The sequence below is a fragment of the Callospermophilus lateralis genome, chromosome 2 (genome assembly GCF_048772815.1).
Source record: "Callospermophilus lateralis isolate mCalLat2 chromosome 2, mCalLat2.hap1, whole genome shotgun sequence".
Taxonomy (NCBI): domain Eukaryota; kingdom Metazoa; phylum Chordata; class Mammalia; order Rodentia; family Sciuridae; genus Callospermophilus; species Callospermophilus lateralis.
In genome coordinates this window covers 63,417,087-63,432,092 of record NC_135306.1, presented here as the reverse complement: position 1 = coordinate 63,432,092, position 15,006 = coordinate 63,417,087, and the positions used below count along the sequence as shown (strand labels likewise).

At 40.2% G+C, this 15,006-nt stretch overlaps 1 protein-coding gene across 1 annotated transcript in view; it reads left to right on the top strand.

Annotated features, from left to right (window-relative positions):
- The window catches only part of Slc1a1 (solute carrier family 1 member 1), a 72,151-nt gene that overhangs the window by 40,350 nt on the left and 16,795 nt on the right, over positions 1 to 15,006 (top strand). Inside the window, exons 3-4 of the mRNA XM_076843438.2 lie at positions 12,227 to 12,319; positions 14,117 to 14,231. Coding sequence (XP_076699553.1) covers positions 12,227 to 12,319; positions 14,117 to 14,231 — 208 coding nt within the window. The remainder of the gene's footprint in view (positions 1 to 12,226; positions 12,320 to 14,116; positions 14,232 to 15,006) is intronic.

Below are 15,006 nucleotides of genomic sequence, written 5' to 3'. Positions count from 1 at the left end.
ACATGAATTAGAAGAATAAATACCGCTAACACTGAGACCCAAGACTAATAATCTGTGCTCCTGAATATTCCTTGCCAAATTAACAGGTTAAAAAAAAAAAGGTCATGAAAGCCTTTGGTGACATAAAAATGCTTATTACTTTATAGCTGTTTTTTTTAATAGGATGATAGTCTTTTAAAATAGGATGATAGTTTTTAAATAGGATAATTTATAAGAAGATGATGTTAAGAAACTATCTTAATCAGGTAAATTTGAATATAGGCTTGATATTAGATGATATCAAAGATTTCTGATCATTTTGTTAGAGATGATAATGGCATAGAGTTAATTAAGGAAAATGTTCTTTTTAAAAAAATGCATGTGGAATTATGTGGGGATGAAATAACATAATGTCTCATATTTGCTTTAAAATAGAAAAATGTAAAAGAGAAGGCACACTCGATATAATCTGAAGGCATTTTCAGAGACAAACAGACAGTGGGGGCACTAACACAATCTTCTCCATGACTTACATTCTTAAAAAAACCCACCTTTCTGCCATGGTGAGGATGATCTGTGCTTGGGCCCTTTTAACATTTAGGTTTCTAAGCTGTTTTTACGTCAAACCACCAGCAAAACAAAAAGAGGAGATGGCTTGTAGATATGCCTGAGTACTGTGACTCTGGAAAAATACTGGCCCAGGTTTAGTAGCCAGTGAGTTTCAATTCAAGTCCTAGTATCCCAATTATTCCATTTGGGGGGGTGGGGGCAGGGAAGGGGTGGGTACTGGGGATTTAACTCAGGGACACTCAACCACTGAGCCACATCCCCAGCCCTATTTTGTATTTTATTTAGAACCAGAGTCTCACTGAGTTACTTAGTGTCTTTTGCTGAGGCTGGCTTTGAACTCAGGATCCTCTTGCCTCCTGAGCTGCAGGGATTAAAGGTATGTGCCACTGTGCCAGTGCCTGGTATAGTACCCCATTCTGATGACCAGAGCCCCTTGTGACCAGCACAGGAACAGAAGAGCCCCTCCAGTCCCAGTCCAAGATTCCCCTGCATATGCCCCTGCTCTTAGCCCTACTCTTCCATTCATACTTCCTGGGCTGGAAGTGCTCCAGGGCACTACCGCGCCCCCTGGTGTCTGCTGTGGTTGTCACACCTCTCTGTTCATTCTTAAAAAGGAGCAACTGCTTAATTCTCCATGGTGTGGGTAAGGGCAGACTGTTACATAGACCAGAAAATTACTAAAGGTTTTGGGGTGACCAAAAGCAGATGAAAAACAAATGGAGACATCCAACTGCTTCCTAAAAGGGATCTTCCAAGGGTCCTAGAGTTCCTTAACAGGAATACCCCTCTGTTTAGTTGCCAACCTGCCTCCAGGAAGCTGGTGCAATTTATGTCTCCAGCCAAGCATTGCTGCACCCCAGGCCCCAGCACCTGACACCAGGTTCTAAGAAGGAAGAGTTTCACTACCACATAGGCCTTCCTGTCCTGACCCAAATGCAATTATTTCCTCTAAAGTTTGCCATTGTGGAATACCTACTCCAGAGAAAAACTTGCAGGCCCAAGGGGTAGGTCCTACCTTATGGGCTCCATCAGGGAACATAGGTAGAATTGGCACACTAGTTGTACCTTTTGGGTTATTGCCTTCCCATCCAGCCCATAGAACTTGGAGTCTGACCAGGTCAGGATGAGCTAAGTCCATGCTGGTTCCTGTGGACATTTCCTCCTGCAAAGAAGAGAAGCTCATTCCTAACCATTCCTGTGACATCTCAGTCTGGATTTCCTGCAAATGCCTACTCAGACTCAAGAAGGAGCTCAGTGTATTCCAAGTTCATACCAAGACAAGAAAACTCTCTCCTTTCCCCACACTCCCCTCTCAGGCCACTTTTTGTGGATCCTAGGACAGAGTCTACTTCCTGGGCAAATCACATTTAGATATCAGAAGAAACCATTTACCTTCCATGTATCAAGGACTTTACAGTCCCCAAAAGAACATTAGTTGGGTGATTGAATTTACATTTGTGGGGAACTTCTTCAAAGATAAAGTTAAGGACTGGGATTGTAGCTCAGTGGTGGACTGCTTTTAGCACCATATAAAAATAAATAAATTTGGGGCTGGGGATGTGGCTCAAGTGGTAGCGCGCTCGTCTGGCATGTGTGTGGCCCGGGTTTGATCCTCAGCACCACATAAAAACAAAGATGTTGTGTCTGCTGAAAATTAAAAAACTAAATATTAAAATTCTCTCTCTCTCTTTCTCTCTCTCTCTCTAATAAATAAATAAATAAATAGATAAATATATTTTAAAAGTAAAAGTATTGTGTCCATCTACAACTAACAACAACAACAACAAAAGATGAAGTTAAGGCCTAACCCTCAGAAGATTAAAAAAATAAAAATACTCCAGGCTTTTGAATGCTAGTTACTTCAGCTTCTACATCAGGATCTCAAAGTTTTTAAGTCTTGACCTTAACCTTAAGGGCAAAAGTTTTCCACTACTTTCTAGCCAAAGGAAAAAATGTTTAAAGCTTTATAAAAGCTTAGACCTAAAGAGTGTTTATTCAGTAACAGATGTAGAATACATATGTGAGTGATTACCTTTCAAACAGAGGTCACTAAAGTTTCTCCATAAGGAGCCAAACAGTAAATGTTTTAGGCTTTTGAGGCCATTCATTTTCTGTCCAGTTTCCTAACTCTGGTTACCATGGGAAAACAGCCACTGACAATATGTAGATGATGTTGAGTGGCTGGGTGCCAGTAAAACATTTATTTACCAAAACATGAGACCCCTGATGCAGATGAAAGACAAGACTGGATCCTGATTCTCTAAAAACAATCTAATTGAGATTAAATCCATGTGGCAAAATAAACCACAACACTGAACATGAGTATAAATGCCCTGGAGAGATACAAAGAAATAAAGAGGATGGAGAAGAATAAAATGAAATGGGCCAGAGATTTTGAAGACCCTTATTTTAAAATTCAGGATTTGCAAGAGATGACACACTTGGATTGTTTGGGCTGGGAAAGGCATTGGTTGAGGCTGTGTATTCATTTACTCAAAGGCAGCTGTGTACCTGGAAATGATCCCACATCCGCCAGTGGAAAGAACCATGCCATGTGCCTCCCTGAGACAGGGTTCAGTTTTATTCAAAAAACATTTATTAATACCAACTGTATGAAAACTAACAGAAAACCACCTATAAGAGGGTGAAGTCCTATCAACCATCTGGTCATGGACCCACAGTCTTCCAATAGCCAGATACAGGAATCTTCTTGTTGGCAAGAAGACACCAGAGTTGCACATATCATGTGGCTATACAACTTGCTGTTAATTATAAGCCACTGCTTGTAAACATAGGTATCTAGGAGCTGTAATGCCAACTTCAGCTGTGGAAGTTGCACTCTTTCTTGAAACTGTGATGGTCTGTTATACAGTTCAGTTTTAATGAAAATTACCACTTCAAGGTTCTTTATAAAACTCCACCCTGGGGAAGGTTGTGGCCTAATACTGCAACACCTGGAATCAGTTGTCTCTTCCTGCCTTCTAAGTGCCCCCTGGCCCTATCCCCAGCCTTATTTGGGAACCAGGAAAATAAGGTAAGTTAAGCAGCTTTTTTCACGAGTTAAACCTTTCCCTAAGATCATCAATATATGTGTTGAATAAGAACACACTTATTAAATCCAAGGGACTTATATTAATTTGATTTCTATAATGCTTCCCCCCCCCCAAAGACAAAAGGAACACAAAGTGTAAAAGCAGTAAAGTTTCCTTAATGGATGTGCCATTTGCCCAGTAATAACATGAAAGTGGCAGGGGATAAACATGCCCTGCTTCAGTCTCTCCCTGAGACTCTGAAGCCCAAGAATCAACCATGAATGAGCTTTCTTATGCCTAAACTGCTACTTGACTAGTTTGCAGCCCTGTTTTTACTATAAGATAATCCAGTTGTACTTCTTGAAAAAGGAGAGAGAAACCCAGCAGGGATTTTAATGATCCTCCAGTGTGTTGAATGCATAGACCTAGGAGACTTCATTCATTCATCCCATCTTCAGTGAGCCAGGCTGTATGCTAGGCATGCAAGACATCAAGTTAAATCCTATCCTAGCAAGAAAGAGAGACTGTATTACAATGCTATGTGGTAAGTGCTGTGTGGGAATGAGAGTAGTGGAAGGAACAGAGAGGTGGGATTTTGAAGGAAAGATAGGAATCAAGAGAAAGGAAAAAGGATATTCCAGACAGAAGAGAATGGCTGAATGCATAGCATCTGGGAAAGCAGTGAGATTTAATTGATGTACTAGAAACACAGGGAGGAGGAATGGGATAGAAGAGTGAGCATGTGGCTGCAGTGGCTTTGTGTGGACCTGAGCCTATAGGCACAGGAAAGTTATAGCAGTGACTGCCGCTTGTGCCATTTTCTACAAAGGGACACCCTGAATAAGCTTCGGGTGGGGAAGTGTCCATCATAGAGGGGCAGGAGAGTCTAGTGGTTAAGAGTACAAACCCAACTACCTGGGTTTGAATCCTGATTGTGCCATTTACCAGCCTGAAAACCATGCATGAGTTACTTAATGTGTCCCCAACTCTAAATTAGGAGTAATACTAGTTCTGTGTAATAATGCATCTAGAATACTATGTAATTTTTTATTTACTTTCTTTTTGTCCACTGTCAAAAGTTTCTGGAAAATCCCCGAATTGGCACCAGGAGCTACAAGTTTCATTATTAGGATTTAGCTACATACATGTGAGGCACCAAATGCCTTAATTCAGGAAATGAAAACAATATAAAAAAGACTTGATCTTCTAACAGTTTGTGAAGTTCACCAGCATACAAGAAGCTTCTGCCTAGAAGCCTTAGCTACCAATTTTATAGGATAAGGAAAAGCAAACCGTCAAATAATGATAATAATAATTATGTTGTGGCAGAAAAATAGAAACCTCCCATTGAGCCTTAAGCTGGCTGCTGATGTCAAAGCATTCATGAACTTTAGAGGAGAACAGTTAAATACCTTGGATCCTCTGGGGTGTGTTTAATGTTTTTATTGAACAATAAGCCTCCTAAAAATGTTATGGGATTTTTCTGAACAATTGGTCCCAAATCTAAATACCACAACACTCCATGGTATTTAAAAATGTTAAAACAGCCCACGGTCTACCAAAGAACCAAGAGACCAGCCACTTCTTGACACATGTTTTGAACATCAAATGTGAACAGTGGCTATAAAGTGACCTTGCTTGATTCTGCCCAAGAACTGGTTTATTTGTTTACTTCAAAGATTAGTCTAGGGTGATGATATTACCTATTTTAAGGAAGTTCTTTATATTAATGTCTCTAAGAAATAAAGATGTATAGGTGAAGTGCGCACAGAAATATGTTTTGCATACTCCCCTCTGCCTTTTCTCTTGCCTTTTAATCTCCCAGGGGTATTAATCCAGGCTGTCAGATTTCCCTGTGCCCTGGACTAACAAAGTGAGATCATATCCAGCCTTGTTTTCTCCAGGGAATTAAAAAAATTTTTTTTCATAGTTCAAAAATCATGAACTTGTTTGTTGACTCCTTGTAACAACCCTGTGAAGTAGTGGAGTAGGTGGGGTCCTATCTGCATCTTTAAGGATAAGGAAACAAGAGGTTGGAGAGGGATTAAGCTACTTTTCTAAGATCACACAGATCATAAGGGCAACACCTGGGCCTGATGAATTCCACACTGGAACATGCTGCTGCCCAGTGGCCAGAGCCTGGGAGATAAATCTGAGATAGGCAACGATATATGTGTAACCACATTATTTATTCAATTAACATGTCTGATGTGCTGGGCACCAGGTATACGTAGGTGGACAAGGAGATATCTAGGTTTCCTGACTTCATGGAGCTTACCATCTAGTGAGAAATACAGATGTTAAATAATGAGGTCACTGATGAAAAATTATGAAACATGATATGCACAGGACTCCAAGCAAGAAAACCAGGGTCTGCACTCAGAGAAGTACCTTAAAAAAAGATCTTAAAAGCCAAATGAAGAGTGGAGTAAAGCAACTCAGGCAGAGGAAAGAGCCTGTGCAGAGGCCTGGAGGTGGGAAGGGCATGGATTGCTCTAGAAGAGGGATGGGAAGTGATGAGGTGGGCAGTTGACACATGTTGGGACTGGAAAGGCACATAGGTTCTCATTTGCTGGGTGAGAATTTTCTCTTTTATCTTCGGTACCATTGAAGGTTTATACTAGAGTATAAAACGACTTCATTTATATATTCAGAAGATCTCTTTAGTTATTATATAGTGAAGGAATGAAAGAGGGAGGGATATGTTCGTGTTTGTTGTGCCTTTCATTGCTCAGTGACATGCATCATATTGATCATTCATTCTGTAATATTGGGGACTGCTTGCCTAGCACTAGTCTATGCACTGTCCCAGGCATGCTACAGACACTAATTCTAATCCTCATGACAGCTGTGCAAGCAGAGGTTGTTCACTTTGCTCCTCACCATCACCCTTAAAGAGGGGTAGACATTTAAAACCTCCACTGTGTCAATGAGGAAACTGAGTCTGGGAGGAAAAGGCTGGGATTTGAGCCCAATCTGTCCCAGCAGAGCCCATGCTTGTTTCTCTCTATGCAGGTGGACTCCCCTGGAGATAGATAGGAGTCGTCCACATAGCAGGCTCTAACTCCTATGCAACTCTGAGATTCTTGAATGTTGTGTCCATTCAGAATTGTGAAGCACCATCAAATGACAGACTAAAAAGCTTCCCAATGACAAAGTTAATTTTGATACCTTAACTGCAAGATGGATAGGGAATGTCATGAAAACTTTGTTCTCCTGTGGGAGGCAGCTTCATCAGAGGGCTTTCTGACCAGTCTTTTGCTCTTGGATGTTTATTTTTAAAACCTGCTATTGTTTGGCCCAGGCACTGCTTCCTTTGCAGTGTTTTTATAAAAAGTTCAGATGGTTACTGCTTTGGCCAAGAGCCAACATCCCAGCTCTTCAGAGCCTCCTCCTGGGTAAAGAAAGCAAATGCTTTTTCCTAAAATAAAGCACTAGCAGGTACCCCCAACTTCCAAGGACAACCATGGATCTTATCCCTGTTTCTAGGCCATAGCCCAACTCAGAACTGTCCTGGTTCAAAGGATGATCCTGGCCTTATTGGTAACTGGAGTCCTGTGCATTTTTTTTTATGTCTAATTCAAGTGCTCCATCAAGTCTCACCTGCTCCATCAAGTCTCACCTGATCCTCAGAAAGTCCACAGTACCTGTTCTCACACCAGGGCTTCACAATATATCTGGTTCTTAAACTAGATGAGAAAATCCAGTTTTTAAAATTTCTAATCTGTCATAGATCAGCAGCCTTTATAAACTATAATAAAAACAATTTACCAGAAAAATGATACAAAAAATACATATAATACTCTAGCCTTATTTTTTATTATTGTAGTCAACAGGATCATTACTGTAAATGCTTTTCAACACTTGTGTTAATGTCTGTGCAGATCCTCTTGCACCTGCTTTGTGATGGATGTACACACAGTCTACTATATTTGTCAGTTCTGGTGGAACAGCCATTAGCTCCCAGGAGGAAGGAGTTTCTGGAGTGAACTATAAATTGAGGAGGTCCCCTAGATTTCCCCAGGCACCAGGCCTGAGAGCAGAAAACCCAGGTGGATGTTGAGAGTAAAACCCAGCATAAGGCAGGGCCACGTTTCAGCCATGTGGGCATGCTGTCCTACCTATCTCCGCTAAGGGAGAGGAGAGGCACCTCCTTCAGAGTGTGATCCCTGGATTATAGTGCCATGTGCATGGCAAATATTCACTAAGCTTGACCACTAGTTCCCTAAAGGCAGCAAAAGCTGATTTGAGGTGAGCAGCAGTGGCAGGGAAGGGGAGGGATTATATTCTATGTAAAAAGCAAATGTAGTCATTTAGTACATAAATACATAATTTGTGGCACTAAAATTTCATGAAGGTGGTTATTAAGGGGAAAACGTCTAAAAGACTTTGTGGGAGGGAGATGAACCATAATAAAGAAAAACAAGTTGTGAGACACAGAGATGCTAAACATGTTTTCGCCTAGAAGCTTTTGGCAAGTGTTTTTCTTGGCTACCCTGAGAACCCAACCTAACCACTATGTACAAGTGATTCTAAGGAGGCTACCTGCTGAGTTCTACTTTTTTGACACACAAATAGACTTTTAGAATGGACTCAGTTGATAAAAGGAAGATGACCTATAAAAAGTGTAGCTCTCCCCATCATGTGGAAAGCTTGACATGAAAACATTCATAAAGTACTTTTTGAATGTTCTGGAGACCCAGAGAAGAATAAGCATCAGGCTTTGGAGCAATATGGCACCACGTGCCCAGAGATTGTGCCTTATCTCTTCCTCTCCCTGCCCCTATGTTGGCAAGGTCAGGAGGCTTCACCAAATTTCATAATGGAGTTAAACTTGAGCTGTTCATTCAGTATTGTTGAGCACCCACTAAATGCTGAACACTCCAGTAAGGTCTAAAGATTGAGCTGTCTAATGTGATAACTATTAGTTGTATGTGGCTATTTAATTTGAAATTACTTCAAATTAAAATTGAAATACAATTCCTCAGGCACAGTAGCCACTTTTCAATTGCTCACTAGCCTTATGTAGTGGCTTCTTCAATGGATGGCACAAATACAGAGCATCTCCACATCCCAGGAAGTACCACTGGATAGCACCAGTCTAGAATTTTGCAGCACATGAATGAAACCACAATGGCATAGTGGTTAAGAATATGGTCTTCGGGGTCAAACCAGGACTGGGATCCCAGCTTCACCACTGACCTCCTCAGCTTTATATTCATGGTGATTACCTAGCCTTTCTCAGCCACAACTTTCTCCTCTGTAAAGAGGATAATAATAATGCCTGTCTCTGAGGATTACAATGTGAATTAAAGGAGTTGACTGAGTAATATGCAGTCAATACAGTGGCTTCTGCCATCATTATTATCATTTTTGTTATAATTGTCATCATCATCATCATCACCATCATTGTTGGCAAGTGGGGTGTTCAGACCATCCAGACAGACATTCATAGTTATTAAGTTCTGTAATGTTCTATTATATAGGGTTTCAAAGGCTAGGCTGTTTTCCTTGTATATGTCCCTTCCCTCTATAGTGCTAGTCACCATATCCCCAAGAATGCATTATAAATCATCCAAGAGTCTGGATTTGGGGTGCTGCTCTGCCCCACAACCAATACTGATGACTGGAGAAGTAGAAGTGTAACTGTAAGAGCGTAGAAAAGTACAGAGTTTTCGGCTATATCCAGGAATACTGGAGGCATGAGATCGATGAGAGGAATGGGAAGTTAAGCCCTTACTAACAGTGACTACAAGATAGTTGCCGTGCTCCTGCTGAGAGGAGCTGATTGACTGCTCCAGGAGGTATTTGCCTAGATATTTCCACCAAGAAGCTCATTATTCTGAAGGCTTTTATTGCCAGCTGAGTCCTGAAGTACAATCGGAAGCACCAGCCCATGGCCAAATCATTAAGACAAATTAAGACATATTAACATATGCTGGAAACAATTACCCACATAGATTTAATTTGTTTCACTGCTGGAAGAAAGTCCTGAGAGGGTACCAAACACATACCAGGGAACGGTTCCATAACCACCCTGTGAATCTGTCACTTATCAGCCCTTTAGGGGCTGGAACATGCTTATATTGGACATCTACCAAAGAAGGACAGTATATCTGAAAATACATCCTACATGAAGTCAGGATTACAGGTGCTTCTGTAGTTTACATAGGATTGTGTTAAAGTAATGAGTTTCTTGTTTCTTTTTAACCTACCCTTATTTTTGTAAATAATTATAATTGTCAAAATAATAGACTGAGCTCTAAAATGAAATAGGCACATTTTATAATCATACAGTATTAAAAAATCATAAAATAACAAACATTCAAATTATTGTTTGGTATTTATTAGAGAGATCTAAATTAAAAATTAGATTGTTGGTTCTTTTGTGAATTGTGGCCTCCAGCTTGTTATTGTTGTTCTTTGCATAAGTGTCATTTTTCAATGCCTTACTATCAGGAAAGAAGTTCCCCTCAGCACACCAAATTCCATTTTTCCCAAACAAGGAGAGAGTCTATACTCTATCATCAAGGATATTCTAGGATGTGACTCTTGTAACATGCCTGTCATTTGTGATTGCGCAACCTTGTCCTGGAGGTTGCTGAATGGCCCTTTAACAACTTCCTGGGTAGCTGCTAAAGAGGCCAGGGCTCCCTTTCTCAAAATATTAACTTCCAGAAGAGTAATCAAGCCCAAGGAATAGGGTGTGTAAAGGGAGAAATGACTTAGATCTGTCATCATAACGGTGATACTGTCCTTGCAGATTTTTCCTAACTGTCACGTATGTAGCATTACATGTGAGGAGCATAATCCCCCAGTCACTTAAAAGAAAGGGTAAGCCTTTTATAGTGGAAGGGGAAACCATAAAACTGCCTGAGCATCCTGTTAGCCATACAGGTTTACTACCTTTCCCTGGGGATTGCCTTGTGACAGCCTCTTCTTTTTTCCTGTTACCCTTTACTTAGGGCTTTGCAAACAGTTATAGGAAAACTCATAAGTGTTGAAAATGCAAAATAATTTTCTATGATGATAATTTGACTCAAAAACATGATCTTCATTTTAGAACTTTTATAGGTTAAAGTCTGAAATCTTAAATGACTGCTTGCTTTGGTTGTTTCTCAATTTTTCCCATCCCCTTCATAGAAGTCCATTTAGAGAGAATCATTTGCCTTCATTTATACAAGCATTTTTATTTATTTATTTTTATGTGGTGCTAAGGATTGATCCCAGTGCCTCACAGATGCTAGGCAAGTGCTCTACTACTGAGCCACAACTCCATCGATACAAGCATTTTTGATGGAGGGCAAAGGTTTCTAGCAAGCAGAGATATATGCCTTCCACATCTAATATAGCTGTCCTTGGCATTCCAGAAACCCCCCTTAAATTTAGGCAACACTCCTCCAAGACTATTTAAAACTAGATCCAATGATGTGGCCATAAGTCTCTTAAATTACCTGTGCCTTTGGAAACAGAACCTGTGCCTTTTTCAAACAGCAATTTTAAGGCATCTCATAAAGTTGCTCAATTAGAAGCAATTTGAAAATTATGAAAAGAGGAAGCAAATATGTTAGGAAGGATGGATAATGAAATTACCAAGAATTATTATTGAATCAGGTTCTGAGACAGTCTAAAGATCTAGCAATAAGTGAATGATGATTTAGTACATTAGGATCCAGGGAGATTATGTAGCCATTAAAATTATCAGTAGGGTAAGTTTGTAACAATGAGAGAGAATGCTTATAATACAAAATTAAGAAGACAGTGGGTTAAAAACATCAAGGAAAAAAATATTGGAGAAAATTCACTGGCTTATTAACTGTGGTTGGTTAGATAAAGTCTTTTATTTTCATCTTTATTTTTGTTCTAGTTAATTGTAATGAATATCCATCCCTTTTATAATCACACATAAATGTTACTTTTTCACTTGACTGAGCTTCCTGACAGAAAAGACAGACATGAAAACAGTCATGACACCCATGATTCTTATTAAGCGATAAAGAGTACTGTCTCAGTTCTTCAAGATAAATTGTTACCTTAGTATGGAATCCCAGGAAAGTTTTATCAGTTTATCATAAAGGATACTGAGTGACATAATATGCAAATCCTGGTAAGGTTCTTAGAGCACTTGCAGGTCTCCTCATTACAGTGTTAGAAGAATGCACCAGGATGCCAAATGTTCTGGAAGGTTCTTTGTAATTGCTTCATGACTGCCCTCAAGAACAACAGAGACCAAAGCTGTTTGCCTGCCCAGGGTCTCTATCTCTTAATTTTTAGCTTGGGAATTTTTAAGTGCTTCTTTTGCCCATTGTGTCTTATCCAAACTGACTCTATGAGATGGGCCTCATTTCACACCCTAAGAATTGAATTGCCAATCCTGGAATTCTGTCTTTTTTAGGGGGTGGGGGGTATTACTGGGGATTGAACTCAGGGGCACTCAACCACTGAGCCACATGGCCAGCCCTATTCTGTAATTTATTTAGAGACAGGGTCTCACTGAGTTGTTTAGCGCCTCAACTTTTGCTGAGGCTGTCTTTGAACTCATGATCCTTCTGTCTCAGCCTTCGGAGTTGCTGGGATTATAGGCCCAGCTGGAATTCTGTCTTTTAAAAATGAATTAATTTGACCTTTCCCTCCTCTCCTTCCAGGTGTTGCTGCACTAGACTCCAGTGTATCTGGAAAAATTGGACTGCGTGCTGTAGTATATTATTTCTGTACCACCATCATTGCTGTGATTCTAGGTAATATTTATTTCTGAATCCTTATTCCCCTATACAATTGTGACTTTTCATCCAAAAAGTAGTTGGAGTGTTAAAAATGAAGATTATTTTAAATCAGAAAGTAATATGTCAAACTACCCTGGAACTTTTTGCTTTGAAGTCTACATTGCACCTGTTATGTGAAGGCAATGCAATGCTGACATAGACATGGTACTGCTTATTAGAGTCTCTACTAAGAAAAAGGAAGTGGATGACAGTTCCATACCTTATCAGAGTCATTGGTTGAAGAAAGTGAAGCCAAGAGATTATGTAATCTTAAACTGGATAATTAATCTATAATAGTGGCACTGAGTATAATGATACATATTTCCAGATTTCAGTGCATTTTACATTTTACCAAATGCTAACAGCTGACAGTATTGCTTCACTTATACGAGGGAGAAAGATAAAGTTTTAATAAAGGAAGAGCTATTCTTATAGCTTCAAGATCTTTTGTGACCTAGCATGACATTTTAAGAAGGGTGCCCAGAGTGGGAAGAAAGGAAGGAAATGTTCTCAGATGTTGCAGCCAGCCTGATCCTTGCAGCCCTGATTCAGTGAATGGGTAAGAGGTGGGATATGGTGAAGTTTTAGTGGTATTAGGCTGAGGGGCTTAGGAGGGCCTGAGCCCAGCCCTAAACCAAAGTTGTATCTCTTTCAGGGGATCCAGCACAAAGAAAAAATAGCAGAGAAAAAGCAAGATATTGCCTTATAATTAACTGGGTATATATCCATTCTGCAGCCCTGACAGGGGAAAGTGGGCCATAAAGAAAAGATCCACAGCCCTCTTACTGCCCAGCGACTGGTCCCACAAACAAAACTGACCCATTCTACACTCCAAAGTCCCCTTAGTACTTCCTCCTCTTGGGAAAGGAGCAAGAAAGGCATGGAAATATCTTTTCTTCCTCTCTTTTAGTCAAACAACCCTCAATGCCTTGGTCTCTTCTACAACCTCCCATTTCTGCTAGACACTTGGAGAGACAGAAACTCATTATTTCCAGAGATCACAATGGTGCTTTTAGATGACCTAGCGTGCAGACAGGTCTTCCTTACAGCATGAAGCACCTTCCCTGCCTGCATTTCCTATCTATCTATTCTCCATTCCACCCCTGAATGACACTTGCCCACAATACAGCATTCTAGCTCTTCCAAGGCTTTTGGTAAAGAAGGTAGACAAGACAAAGCTTGTTCTGTATGACCTGCAGGATGACCAGCGTCTGTGGGCTAAATTACAAAAGATATCAACAGGTTCCCTGGGCCAGGAAATGAAGTACCTTCACCCACACACCTGCCTAGGTTGATCTCATGAATTGAAGAAAAGAATTCTCAACAATAGGTATTTCCAGAAGCAATTCTTAGATGCTTAAGGTGGGGGGGAGAATTCCGTCTGCTTATGAATTTCAATGGGGAAGTAATTAAGGAAGCCACAAATGTCTCAGCATTTAGCTAATTTCAGGTCTCCTCATTACAATGTTAGAAGAATGCACCAGGATGCCAAATGTTCTGGAAGGTTCTTTATTTTTTATTTTCACATTTTTGGTACCAGGGATTAAACCCAGGGGCACTTAACCACTGAGCTACATCCCCAGCCCTTTTTATTTTTTATTTTGACTCAGGGTCTGACTTAAGTTGCTTTGGGGCTTGTTAAGTTCCTGAGGCAGGCTTTGAACTTGTGATTCTCCTGCCTCTGCTTCTCAAGTTACAGGAATTACAGGTGTATGCCACCACACATGGCCTCGAAGTTTCTTAATGCACTGTGGATACTGTCCTTGATCATAGGTATTGTGCTGGTGGTGAGCATCAAGCCTGGTGTCACCCAGAAGGTGTCTGAAATCGACAGGATGGGGAGCACCCCGGAAGTCAGCACAGTAGATGCCATGTTAGACCTGATCAGGTGAGAGTCTTAGCTTCCTGATTGTGCCAGCTGTGTAGTTACAGGAGGCCAAGGCCATGAGCATGCTTTAATACTCTTCTATCTTGACATTTTTAGTAATTTTTAAAATTATTATGCATCTTCATTTTACCTTGGACCCCACAAATTACATGGCAAGTAATTATTGCTTGTTGGTCATGGTTCCAAGAGGATTAGAAGCAACAGTGTCCTCTGTAATGATTTAGGATGGACAGAGATGCAGAAAGTATCTTTATTGTATAAAGATGTCGGACTGGGTTGTATGGTAAGTCCGTAGCACTCTTGGAGATACACATTGTTTTTAATTGTAGGGAGAAAACCTCACATTTGGAAAAATACATTTTTTTTTAACTGTACAGGAAAAATCCTCTTATCTAAAACAGAGCCAGAAATAGGTTTGTCGATTTAAAGTAGCAATTAAATCAGAGACTCACAAAAGGTGTTCTAGGAGAGCTGGGTGTGACACGGTGATAAAAGTATTTGTCTAGCATGCACAAGGCCATGGGTTCAATCCCCAGCAACACCCCCCCCACACACACACACAAAAAGTTATAGGAGCTGTATTACATATTTTTTCCTACCTAAAAATTAAAAGCATTTATTCACCAATTTTTTTAATGTAGGATCACAGTCTTTGTTTCAATGTATCATTTCATTGTATTTTCATAATTTCTGTTGTATATGGTGCCCTTATAAATGCATCTTTTACAATTTCCAGGTTGAGTTTCTGTAGAGTGAAGCAACCCAAACCCTTCAA